This window comes from Carettochelys insculpta, chromosome 8 (assembly GCF_033958435.1).
Source record: "Carettochelys insculpta isolate YL-2023 chromosome 8, ASM3395843v1, whole genome shotgun sequence".
Lineage (NCBI taxonomy): Eukaryota > Metazoa > Chordata > Testudines > Carettochelyidae > Carettochelys > Carettochelys insculpta.
In genome coordinates this window covers 75880248-75893283 of record NC_134144.1, presented here as the reverse complement: position 1 = coordinate 75893283, position 13036 = coordinate 75880248, and the positions used below count along the sequence as shown (strand labels likewise).

Sequence of the window (13036 nt, the reverse complement as noted above, 5' to 3'; positions counted from 1 at the left end):
TCTTAGGCTATGTCTACACGTGAACACTACATCGAAATAGCTTATTTTGATGTAGCGACATCGAAATAAGCTATTTCGATGAATAACGTCTACACATCCTCCAGGGCTGGTGCCGTCGACGTTCAACGTCGATGTTGGCAGCAGCACATCGAAATAGGCGCTGCGAGGGAACGTCTAGACACCAAAGTAGCACACATCGAAATAAGGGTGCCAGGAACAGCTGCAGACAGGGTCACAGGGCGGACTAGCGCTTCCGGGGCAACAGCTAGCCGCTCCCTTAAAGGACCCCTCCCAGACACACACAGCCTGCACAGCATGTGGTCTGCAGAGCCATAGGCACGCACACCTCGAGCGACGCAGTCATGGACCCCCAGCAGCAGCAGCCAGAGGTCCACCCAGCCGCCCCTGTAGGAGTAGTGCTCGCCCTGCTCCATGCCATGCAGGAGGCAGCTGAGCACATCCTTGCCACAGAGGAGGAGCTGCCTGCAGGGGAGGAGGACACAACCTCCAACCCTGCAGCACCCCACCCCCACTCCCCCCCGCCTCATACGCCGCCGGCTGTGGAGCTACCCCACCAGCACCGACTGGTGGGAGCGGCTGGTGCTCAGGGAGTGGGACGACGACTGCTGGCTCCAGAACTTTCGGATGAGCCGGCAGACATTTCTGGAGCTATGCCAGTGGCTCACCCCCGCACTGAGGCACCAGGACACCTTCATGTGGCGTGCCCTCAGCGTGGAGAAACGGGTCGGCATCGCTGTCTGGAAGCTGGCCACTCCAGACAGCTACCGATCCATGGGCCAGCAGTTCGGCGTCAGCAAGGCCACCATCGGGGCTGTCCTCATGGAGGTAAGAGGACCCACGGGGGAAGGGGAGCCCTGGCAGGGGAAGGCCACACACACCCTGCACACCCCTCATTGGTGCTCTCCCATGTGCTTCCCCTGCAGGTCATCTGCGCCGTCAACGCCCTGCTCCTCCACAGGCTCATGAGGCTTCGGGACCCGGATGCCGCCATGGCGGGCTTTGCCACCCTGGGCTTCCCCGATTGCTTCGGGGCTCTGGATGGGACCCACATCCCCATCCACGCCCCGGAGCACAGTGGAGGACGCTACCTAAACAGGAAGGGCTACCATTCTGTGGTCCTCCAGGCCTTGGTAGACAGCCGGGGCCGTTTCCTGGACATTTATGTGGGCTGGCCTGGCAGCACACACGACGCCCGGGTATTCCAGAACTCGGGCCTGTGCCGCCGGCTGGAGGTGGGGACCTACATCCCCCAGCGGGAGATCCCTGTGGGGCACACCACCATGCCCCTCTGCGTCATCGCAGATGCGGCATACCCCCTCCGGCCCTGGCTCATACACGGGCCACCTGTCAGCCAGCCAGGAGTGCTTCAACATGCGCCTGAACCACGCGCGCCAGGTGGTGGAGCGCACATTTGGGCGCCTCAAAGGGCGCTGGAGGTGTCTCCTCACCCACCTTGATGCGGGCCCCACCAACATCCCCCAGATTGTGGGCACGTGCAGCACACTCCACAACCTGGTGGAGAGCAAGGGGGAGGCCTTCTTTCAGGGCTGGGCTGTGGAGGCTGGCAGGGCCGATGTGCAGCCACCCGCTGTCCCCAGTCGCCAGGTGGACCACGAAGGGACCCGGGTCCGGGAGGCCCTGCGGGCCCATTTCGATGAGGCCACGGGGTAAACGCTGGCAGACCCCCCACTGCACCCCCGCATCCTCCACAACATTCCCTGCCCCTATGCCCACACCACAGAGTACCCAAGAGCACCCCCCCCGACTTTTCTTGTAAATAAAAGCAGACATTTGTTCATCAAACCAGATATATGTTGAACTCTCATTATTATTATCTTAACTAACTATTTACAGGCCAAATAAATATTACATATATATATATATGTCAGATAAGATGAAAGAAAAAAGGGGAAGACAAGGAAGGGGAGAACTATGTACATGGGGGGGCAGGTATCAGCATAACAACAGGGGTCTAATAGAAACTATTTACAAAAGAAGATAAAACTGAAGGGGATATATACAAAGGGGGAGGCGGGGGGCCACGTCCTGGGCCCCACGCCCCCTAATGTCCAGCGCTGGAGGTGGGCGGCTGTGACCCATGCCTCGGCCTCAGCCCTGGCCGGGGCTGGCTGGGGGCCGGGCAGACCGGGAGATAAGGCCGGCGGGTGTCAGCTGGCCCCAGGTCCCCCTCGGCGGAAGGGCCCTCAGTGGCGGGTGGCAGTGCGACGGCAGATGGAGCAGCGGATGGAGCAGTGGGTGGAGCAGGCAGAGCGGCGGCCGGCGCGGCATGGGGGGCCAGGTAGTCCACGATACGCTCAAATGTCCGCATAAAGGCCCCCCATGCCTCCTGGCGCCAGGCCAGCGCCCGCTCCTGAAGTTGAAGGCGCCACTCCTCCACCGCAGGCGCTGCTCGGCAACCTCCAGCTGCCGACGGTGGATCTCCAGCAGCTGGGGGTCCGTTGCCATCCAGGAGTGGGGCTGGCTCCGCCGTCGTCCCTGCCGTGGGGCTGGTCGGTGCTCCGCCGAGGGGTAGCCTGGAGTGATGGCCCCGGTGGGCTGTCCGGGACCACTGACACCTCGCCGGCGCTCTCCGGTCCTTCCGATGGTGCAGCTGCGGAACATGGGGGGGAAGAAGAGTGGAGACAGCCGTTAGTGTGGGCCCCAAGCCATGGCCCTTGTCCCCCCACCCCTCTGCTGCAGGTTCCCCATTCCCGTCCCCGGGAGATGCTACTGCTGATGATGATGGGTGTCCCACCCCCTCCCCCCCGGGGGACCCTAGGTTCCACTCCCCCCATCCCCAGGGATGGGGCATGGCACTGTCCTGCTCGGGGGGCAGGGGCTGATGCACTCCTGTGAGGGACATGCCACTGCTGTCCTTGGGGCCATGGTCATCTGGGCATGTGGAGGGCCCTGGTCATATCTATTACCCCCACCCCTCAACCCCGGGGGTGTGCACTGGGGGGGTACATACCTGATGGTCTGCTCCCACGGTCGGGGGACACCTGGTGGGTGGACGCCCTGCTGGAGCTCCGGGACGGGATGTGGATCCGGAGCCCTGCGCCGCTGGAGGAGGACTCCCCCTCCTCCTCCTCCTCCGGTGCCCCAGGGGTGGGCTCCTGGGGGGGCCCCTGGGGTGCGGGGCTTGCCTCCGGGGCGGACTCCGCCTCCAGGGCCTGCTGGGGCTCATCGGCCGAGGTATCAAGAGTGACCGGAGGGGAGGAGGTGTGCCGGGGGCCCAGGATGGCCCTGAGCTCCCTGTAAAAGGGGCAAGTGACGGGGGCGGCCCCAGATCGGCCGGCCGCATCCCAGGCCCGGGTGTAACCCTGCCGCAGCTCCTTCACTTTACTGCAGACATGATCCGGAGTGCGGGCAGGGTGACCCCGGGCGGCCAGGCCCTTGGCCAGCCGAGCGAACGCATCCACATTCCGCCTCTTGCTCCCCATTACCTGGAGCACAACCTCCTCCTCACTCCAGATCCCCAGCAGGTCCCAAAGCTTGGCCTCCGTCCAGGAGGGGCCCCGCTGCCGCTTCCCAGCCTGGCTGCCGGTCTGGGAGCCCTGGTTGCCCTTGGGGGGGGTGCCCTGGGGGCGCTGAGGGTGGCCATCGCAGCGCTGGGGGGTTCTGGTGGCTGCAGAGGAGCGTGCAGGCTGTCCGCATGGCTGGGCTGCCGCCTGCATGCCCCCTCAGCTTCGTGCACAGGAAGGCAGGGGGCGGGGACATTTAAGGGCTGCTGCATGCAGTGACCATCGAGCTCAGGGGCTGGAGAGAGCATCTCTCAACCCCTCAGCTGATGACCGGCATGGCGGATCCCACTATTTTGATGTTGCGGGACGCGCAACGACTACACGTTCCCTACTTCGACGTTGAACGTCGAAGTAGGGCGCTATTCCCATCTCCTGATGGGGATAGCGACTTCGACGTCCCGCCGCCTTACGTCAATGTCAGCTTCGAAATAGCGTCCGCCACATGTAGCCGTGACGGGCGCTATTTCGAAGTTGGCACCGCTACTTCGAAGTAGCCGGCACGTGTAGACGCGACCTTAGTTTGCTCTTTTTCACTCTGGATAGTACGTCGTGATGCGGTCCTATTGCTGAATTGATGATGTTTCTGACCACTTCATTACTAATACGTGCTGTGTAGGGGATGTTAAGAAGCTTGTGGTATAGCCTCATTTCAAGGGCCTTGATCTTGTGCTCTAGTTCTGCTGTCAGAGTCCAGGTCTCACAAGCATATAAAAAGATGGAGTGTACAAGAGCTTGCATGAGCCTAACTTTTGACTTTAGAGATATGTTTTTGTCTTTCCAGATTGGTTTTAATTTTGCCATTGCTGCGGTTGTTTTTGCTGTTCTGGCGAGTAGTTCTGGTTTTGTACTGGCATCAGAAATGATCGACCCTAAGTATTTAAATTGTTTTACTTTTTCCAATTTCTGTTGTTTCATGGATATTTGTGAGGCTATACCCCTAGGATTGTTGGTCATGAGTTTTGTCTTTTCTGTGTTTATTTCCATGCCATATTTTGTTGAAGTTTTATCTAGGCATTTAACAAGGTTATCTAGTTCTTTTTCACTCCCTGCCAGCTCAACAATGTCATCTGCGAAACGTAAGTTGGTTATAGATTGACCACCAATACTTATGGTTCCAGAGTGGTCATCTAGAGCATCTACCATGATACGTTCCAGAAAGATGTTAAAAAGTGTAGGAGAGAGTATGCAGCCCTGTCGTACTCCTACAGTGGTACGGAACCAGGCACCAACGGCACCATTGAATAATACTGCACTACTGGCCTTTTCGTATAAATTTTTAATTATGTCAATGAGTTTACCGTTGATGTTAAATTGCTTCATTGGTGCCCACAGTGCTGCGTGCCAAACTCTGTCGAAGGCCTTTTTAAAATCAATTAAAACAAGGTACAGGTCTTGCTGATGTGAATTGTATTTCTGACAGAGTACAGATAGGTTGAAAATCTGTTCAGTGGTACTACTGCCTGATCGAAAACCAGCAAGTTCATAGAGTGACTAAAAATCATGCAGATGTGGAAGTTACATACCTGCAGCTGAGAGTTCTTATAGATGTGTAATCTCTATCTGTATTCCACATGTGGGAGCACATGGGCACCAAGCACCTGAGTCCACAAGAGTTTCTTAGCAGAATCCATTGACCTGCATGTGCATTGTGCATCTCCTTATGCACCCAGCTTGGGACAGAATAGGCAGTGTGGGTCAACACCTCTTCACGTTTGCTCTCACCGTTGTGTAAGCCAGTCCAAAGCAGAGTGGACGGAGAGTGGGTAGTGGAATAGAGATAGTGACCACACATCTTGAAGTCCTGAATGGGGGAAGAAACTACTATAACTACCATTAGGTAATAACCTACAAACCATGTGCAAACAAGAACACTACTAACAAACTGAGCCCTTGACTACATTATCACTTTGGTATAACATGTTGCTCAGCAAAGTGAATAAGTCACACCCCCAAATGATGTAAGTTACACCAACCTAAGCACCAGTATGTCAGCAGGAGAGCTTCTACCTACATCTCCTGCAGAAGTGGAGTTATTAAGCCAACAGGACAGCATCAGTGAAGCTGCGCCGACATAGCACTTAGTGCAGACTAGCCTGAAGAGCATGAAAAACAATTGCTCATTCAGGAAACGTGCTGTAGGATTAATTCCCTCAGTGTAAATATTTTTTATGACTTCAGTGTTATGATTCCATATTACAAGTGTAAATGGACATCAACAATACAAGTGAGGAGACACCAAATTTGTACAGAAGGCAAGTAACTATAGATCTAAAATGAGTGACATTTCTTGAAAGGAGGAACATTGGAGAGGTGTCCCTTTTGCTATTCATAGATAGATCTCTTCCTTTATATCTGCTCTTATTTCTGGGCACCACCATAACTTCTCCGTGCATACACTTCCTTAGGATGAATGACAGCATTGAGATGCTAAGCAGGCCCATCAAGGGAGCAGGCAGCTACCTTTGGGCCTAGTAACTTAATAAGCTCCGGACTAACAGCAGACACCACACTATTGCAGCTGTGTGAGCTGGGTGGTGATGACTAGTCCCAGACCCTCCCCTTCTGCTTCAGGCTCTATCCATTCTGAGCACGTGAAGCTAACCTCCCACCCTCCCCCACTCTTCCACACACACCTTCCCCAGGGAACCAAGAATAGTGTCTGCAGCCCTGGTGCTGAGCCAGCATGGCTCAGACACATCTCAAAATATCTCAAGGAACTACAAGTAAATAAACTGGTAAGAACTGTGATACCTGAACAGAGATCAATCATTCATCCAACTTAATAACGGATCCAAGTATGCAGAGCAATGACCTGTTAAGTCTGGCACACTATCTCAGATGATGGTTGAGCCAAGATGCTTCAGAGGATGGGATACAGCTCATTATACCATTGGAAAGGTAGGAGGAAAATATTTATTCATGGCCCACTCCTCACATTTCAAAAGGAACAATGTTGAAGGATCATGGGGAACAGGAGGAATCAGTAAATTAACTTTCAAAATGATAGCCCATTCCTATTCACATTTTCTACTATGAGTTACTTGAACCCCACTCTAATCCTTCCTTACAAAAGTTGTGCATGCATCCAAATTACTGCAATATCATTTCAAGTGACTGCTTCCTTATGGCCTAAAGGTGGTATTGTCATGCTGGGGCCTCAGACCTAGTCCTACACCTTGGCAGATTCACTAGTAGAGGCCAGCCATATAACTAAAGCTGTGAGAATCAGACCTGTACCTTTTCTTCTCTTCCTCCGCCGCCTGTTTCCTCCTAAGCTCCTCCTCTTCTTGCCATTGTCTTTCCTCTTCCTCTCTCCTAATCTGTTCTTCCTCTTCTTGCCTTCTCCTCTCTTCCACTGCCTGTTTCCGTCTTTGTTCCTGCTGCAGTAGATACCGATAAAGATTGCGTGCCAGCTGGCCACGCCAATGCTTCTGCAGGACAACAACAGAGGTCTTCAATTGCAGGAGGGCTTTCCTCCAGAAGTATGCTCGATAGTTCTTCTGGATTGTCACTATACTGATCAGGACCTTTTGGTACTTCTTCCTAAAAAAAAAAAATACCCAAATAAAGGATCATGAGTCACTGGCCACTTGTTACAGTTTCTAAAGAACAGCTCCTTATGGTATCAAAGTGCTGAATAAATGATAGGAGCAGCTCATCCGCCTTTAGCTACTGGGCAGATTCTATTCCTTGCTGTCCTCTTTCTGGCATTTGCCACCTTATTGCTGTCTTCCAAGTGACACTTCCTGGAGCTGCTTTCATATGTTTGCCTTTGAACCAAGGGAAAATGAGCATGAGATCTCCAGGGGATGAAGAACACACAGACTGTTACCCACTCGAAGGGGAGTTTCATGTCCTCAAATCTTATCTGCACATATCTGATGCTACCAGCCCAGCACACTTGTATGCCCTTCCCTCAGGAAGATTTACAGAGGAAAATACCCAGCATCTATCTTGCTGGCCATTGAACCACCTCGGAACTGCGAATAGAACCCAAATTTCATCCCCTAGGGCCGCTGTAAGAATCTAAGATTGTGCTACATTAACAACAATGCCAAGAATAGAGCAGCAGGGTGCAGGCTACAGTTAAAAGTCACTAATTTTTCGCCAATAAGGCTGTGAGTTTGTCACAAATTCCACGACTTCCTGGGACTTATGTTCATCTGGCTGGTGGGGGCTGCCTGTGCAGCTCAAGCAGTCCCTGAGCCAGCCACAGCGGCAGCTGCTGGAGGTCTTGGGCTACCCTCTTCATGTTAACAACCACCACAGGATTTGGAGCTTGGCATAGAGATGGGGGTTGAGGTGTGGGTGGGGGTGAGGGCTTCAGGTAATTCCTACCCTGGAGACTTCCCAGAACAGTGACATGTCACTCCCTGAACTCTGAGCTATACCTGCAGGAACCACCCCCACAGTTCCCAGGGCTTGGGGTGGGGCACAGGGCGGAGCTAGTAATGAGGGAGGGACATGCTGCCACTTCCAGGGAGCTGCAAAGAGAGGCTGACAGCCCTGCCAAACCCACTTCATTCATCCAGCAGCAGCAAAGGTCCATGTCCAGGAATTTTACTAAAAATACCCATGACCAATATTCCTGCTAATCGTTTCCATCCATGTGTGGATTTTTCCACACATGTGCAAAATAAATTTTATATGCACCACGCGTGGAAACAAAACAACGTAGCTGTGAACACTCTTGCTAGTCAGCTGGACAGCATTTGAATCTCTCTCAAGTGGCTGCAGCAGGGAACAGTACCCGTGACAAAAACACAGCTTTCTTCATCAATCTTAAGCCAAGAGGAGGAAACAAAGAGGGGAGGAAGGAGAAAGGGCACCAGAAGGTTTAAACCAACTGATTGGGGGCTGCCCCTTGCCCCTATTTTCCCTCCTCAGTGCTCTTCATACAGAAGGTGACCCACTGCACATCCAGCCTCCTCTAAGGTGGACACAAGCACATAGAAAAAGTGCACTGATTTTTTACAAAACACATCTGCCACAAATTCCACTGACGGTACCCCCAAAATCCTACTCACCTCCATCATGCTCTTCCTGTTAACATCTACAGGTTCTGCTGTCAGAGTTTAAAACCAGACAGATACTTATGATCATCTAACCTGACCTTATGTATACACATGCAATAGAATGTCATCCCCCCATCTAGAGTCTTCTGCTCACCTTCCCCCATTTCTCAGCTTGCAGCCAATTCAGAAGAGCTGTGAAAGATTCTGTGCTTCACCGTTATTCAGATACAAAACACAGAGGAAACTGTGGGCCTGATTCAGCAACGGGAATTTAGTTACCTAGTCTGCTGATGCTGCAAAGTATTGGGAGAAAGGTTGGCTGCCCTCCGTGAATCAGAGATGCCACATGGAGATGGAGTGCAGCTGCCTCCAGCCAGACCACTATTCCCTATAAGCAGAGCTCTGTGGCAGCTATCCAGGAGAGATTCAGGTACTGCCCAGCTGATTAGCAGAGTGCCCAGAGCCATCCATAGCCAGCAGCATGTGTTTCTACGGGTGGTGCACATGCCTCTGTGCACATAAAATTCATTCTGCTCATGGATGTAAAAAAGCAGAGGGAACGCTGCCCCAGACCTTATGGATTCTGTGAGGCTAATCGGGACACAGACCCAATTATACCCTCTGTTCTCCATAGCTACTGCATGGCTGAAAGGAGAATAAAATAATATTTTAATTTGGTGAACTCAGTGGCAGTACCTAAGAAGAAGCATGCCTGTTAAACAAAATGGGGTATTTTCACGATGGTTTATCTTTCAATTCAGCAGTTATACTTTAGTGACCTTTCAGACACCCTGAACTCCTAGGAAAGTAAACCAGAGTGTACAGTGCCAGTCAACCATGTAATCTTTCATCCCTTAGGTCTCTCTCCTCAATCTCAGAACAAGCCCTTGAAGATATGGGTGAAGAGAACACTAAAATCCTGGAACATCTAATTCTTCGGGGCAGATTTGTTTGGCTTAATTTACATTACCCTGGGGACTAAGAAGTTCTAAGTACCACATGGCAGCCTTCCTTAGTTTTGCCTTATTCACTAAAAACCTGTTCTAGACTTGTCCCATAACAATTCCTTTCTGTTGGAGCCTCTTGAATGTTGATGCAGTGCAACAACTGAAATTTCCAAAAAAAAGTTTTTTAACTTCACTATCTAAAGATTAGTCTTCTGTTTGCTGCTCCTACACCTCCCTCTGCATCTGCTGCCACCTGCTGTATAGGGATTTTACCTTTTTCACTACTAGATTGAAGCCACAACTTACAAGAACATGAGCTTCCAGGTCTCCCAGTCCACCAAGTACCTTACTTTTCACCAATGCCACACAAGAGACAATGTAGTTTTCCTTTAGCAATACTGCCTAGAAACTATATTTTACAATATCATAACTCCTCTCATTCCCCAAAATGTCTGGAGGCTTCTGACTGTTAACTGTTATTTAAAGGTGCCTGCCATGAGAAACTTGCTCCTTAATTTACACAGACATTGCAGCAAGTAAAGGCACCCAGCAAAGGGACAAGGGGAATGCACTGAGACAGCATTTGACTGTCATGTGTGTACTGATCATTCAAGAGTCATTCTGTTTAATTCTGAGTGGCAGGAGAAGGGGTGGCTTTTCTGTAATATCTATTTTTTTATATCTTACCTTGATTAGGAGCAGTAGTAGCAAAAAAGTACAGCTTAGAGGAGATCAGTCGTGAAAGGCTAGTCAAAAGGAAAGAGGTCTTACTTAGGAGGGACTTGAGAAAAGGGAGGCCACTAGGCAAATAGGAGAACAGTCCCTGTTCCAAGCTAAAAGAAAAGTTCCAAGAAGGGAAAAGAGACGACATGAGCATCAGGTAAAGCCAGTAGGTTAGGAGTGGGAGCTGAGGGCCAAGAGGTAGATGGGGAAGAGTCCTGGAGCACCTTAAAAGTGTGGATTAGGAGTATAAAGAGACAGGGAGTCAGGTGAGAGTCCTAATCACTGCAGCTGTATGTTTAACAAATAAGAAGGCTAGGGGGTGGGAGAGGAAGGAGGGTTAGAAGCAGAGGGTAGAAGAGGCTGCAGGGGTCAAAGAAATAACTAAAGACAAGCATTTTAGCAGAAACACAGATTTTTGGAATACCAAGCAGTCCTGGGGCACCCCAGAGCTTAACTGATTGGGCCCTGAGCTTCTGTGGGAAGTGGGTTTTACCCATAAAAGCTCATAATCTAATGAATTTGTTAGTCTCTAGAGTGCCACAGGATTCCTTGTTAGTTGTGAAGCTACACACTAACGCAGCTATCCCTTGGAGGCGAATTTTGGAGCTAGTCTATGGATTGGGAGAGTGGGTGCGCTGGTGACAAGACGCCTGAGTAGAGGAGAGGATGGGGGGAGACTGCAAGCAGATAGCTGGAGAAAATGCGAAGACAGCCCGCAGCACTGACCTTGCCATGTAGCCCAAGATGTGGGCTCGGATGACTACAGCTGCTTTCCTCAACTCCTCTTCCCGATCCTTCTCCAGGTTCTGTTCAAGAGCCTCCTTCAGGAAAACCTGACACCACAGGGAGGAGTTTCAACAAACACAAAGAGAGGAAAGAAATCAGCCCCCAGGCCCTGGCCAGTCAGGAGATTTCATTCTCTTCATGACAAGTACAGAGTGATCTCTTTATGCAGCTGCCCTGTGATTTCTGCTAAGGACTGCAGCTTCTCCAGGCCACCCCTCACGTTTTCCTGGGGTGGCTGTGCAGGACATGAGCCAAACTCTAAGCCTAACCCCTGCTTCCTTTCACTCTGTGGGCAAGGCTTTAAAGAAAGAGAGAAGGGGATGGAGGAAAAACACAAGGAAGGAGGAGGAGTGAGTGGGCTATCTATTAACCCTTTCTCACCTGGCATCTTTTCTTCACATAACCCTATTTTCAAATCGCATTGGCCTCGATTACTAATTTGCAGCATTTAATATTTCAAAAAGCAATCACACCACATTTTGGGTGCAGGGATGAGCATTTACATTTGCAGGACCCCAGGATCAGTTTAAACTCAGAGAGCAAATACCTCTGCTCAAACACAGCACTCCAGCAACACAGTCATAGCCCTACATAATGCTGCCTCTCCCTAATTACCTTCCTTGCCTCTTTGAATAACTGCCTCTGTCCCCTCCCTTCCATCAGTGATACTAGCCTGGCTGCCCTATTTCTCCCCCTCACCCATAACTCTGTTGTCCATTCTGCGTGGAACATCCTTTCTGATAAGCAGTGCTTCTTCTGTATTCAAATCTCTCACAAGAAACAGTATTCTCCATTTCTGAAGAAGTGGGTCTGTCCCATGAAAGTGGGTCTAACCCTAATAAATAACACTGATACTCTTTGGCTACGTCTACACTAGTCCAAAACTTCGAAATGGCCATGCATTTCGAAGTTTACTAATGAAGCGCTGAAATACATACTCAGTGCCTCATTAGAATGCTGGCAACCGCGGCACTTCGAAATTGACGTGGCTCACCGCTGTGCAGCTTGTCCAGACAGGGCTCCTTCTCAAAAGGACCACAGCAACTTTGAAATCCCGATTCCTAACAGCAGAGAGAAATAAGGGTATTTCGAAGTTGCCAGGGTCCTTTAGAAAAGGAGCCCCGTCTGGACGAGCCACACGGCAGCGAGCCGTGTCAATTTTGAAGTGCCGCAGCTGCCGGCATTCTAATGAGGTGCTGAATATGTATTTCAGCGCCTCATTAGTAAACTTCGAAATGGCCATTTGCATGGCCATTTCGAAGTTCTGGGCTAGTGTAGACATGGCCTTTGAGAAGCTACAGGACTGCTTTTTTTGTTTTGTGAAGATACAGACTAACATGGCTACCTTTCTGAGAGCTTTCCCATCAGGGCATCCACAAGAAATTAGATGAATTAATAATGGTCAAGCAACTGGGAACAGAAAAAAAAAAGTATCTTATCAAGATGCTAGCAGTTAGCACTTTGACCACTTTCCTTCTATGCTTTAACCCTTTCTATAGTCCATGTCAGTTTGTTGTTCTTTTAAGATTATGAACTTCTTGGAACCAGAACAGTTCTCTTCATCAGATTTACACTGAGCCTAGTACATTGTGTGTGGTACCAGAACAAAATAATTAATGGGGCAGAGGCAATAGTGATAGCATCTTACAAATGTTTAGGCAGGGAGGCAGCTGTCCTTGAGACCTGGGATTGCCAGGGATGCAATGCCCTTGTCAACCAACTCCTCCATACGGCAAAAGTATCCAGATCACTGAGGCAAGCTCCACAAGTGTTGCTAACATAATGGGGGGGAGACAAAAAACACCAGAGAACATCTGTCTCTCAGCAATGTCTATCCATGACAGGGCTACACATATTAGAAGTTTTGATACCCAAACACATGAGATTTGCCAGTAATAGCTAACTGTGAACTGATGGAATTTTGCAGAAAGCAAAAGGGAAAAATTAAAATGAGTTCAAATCCACAGGTAGAGAACTCTCCTTTGTCAGGAAAACCATAATGAAGTCATCTCTTTCCCTG

The 13036-nt window shown here is 50.6% G+C and overlaps 1 protein-coding gene across 1 annotated transcript in view; it reads right to left on the bottom strand.

Moving 5' to 3' along the window:
- LOC142017056 (unconventional myosin-X-like) overlaps positions 1–13036 on the bottom strand; it is a 262366-nt gene that overhangs the window by 132806 nt on the left and 116524 nt on the right. Inside the window, exons 21-22 of the mRNA XM_075001671.1 lie at positions 10957–11063; positions 6783–7088 (exon numbers count right to left, since the gene is read on the bottom strand). Of these exons, the coding sequence (XP_074857772.1) occupies positions 6783–7088; positions 10957–11063 (413 nt within the window). The remainder of the gene's footprint in view (positions 1–6782; positions 7089–10956; positions 11064–13036) is intronic.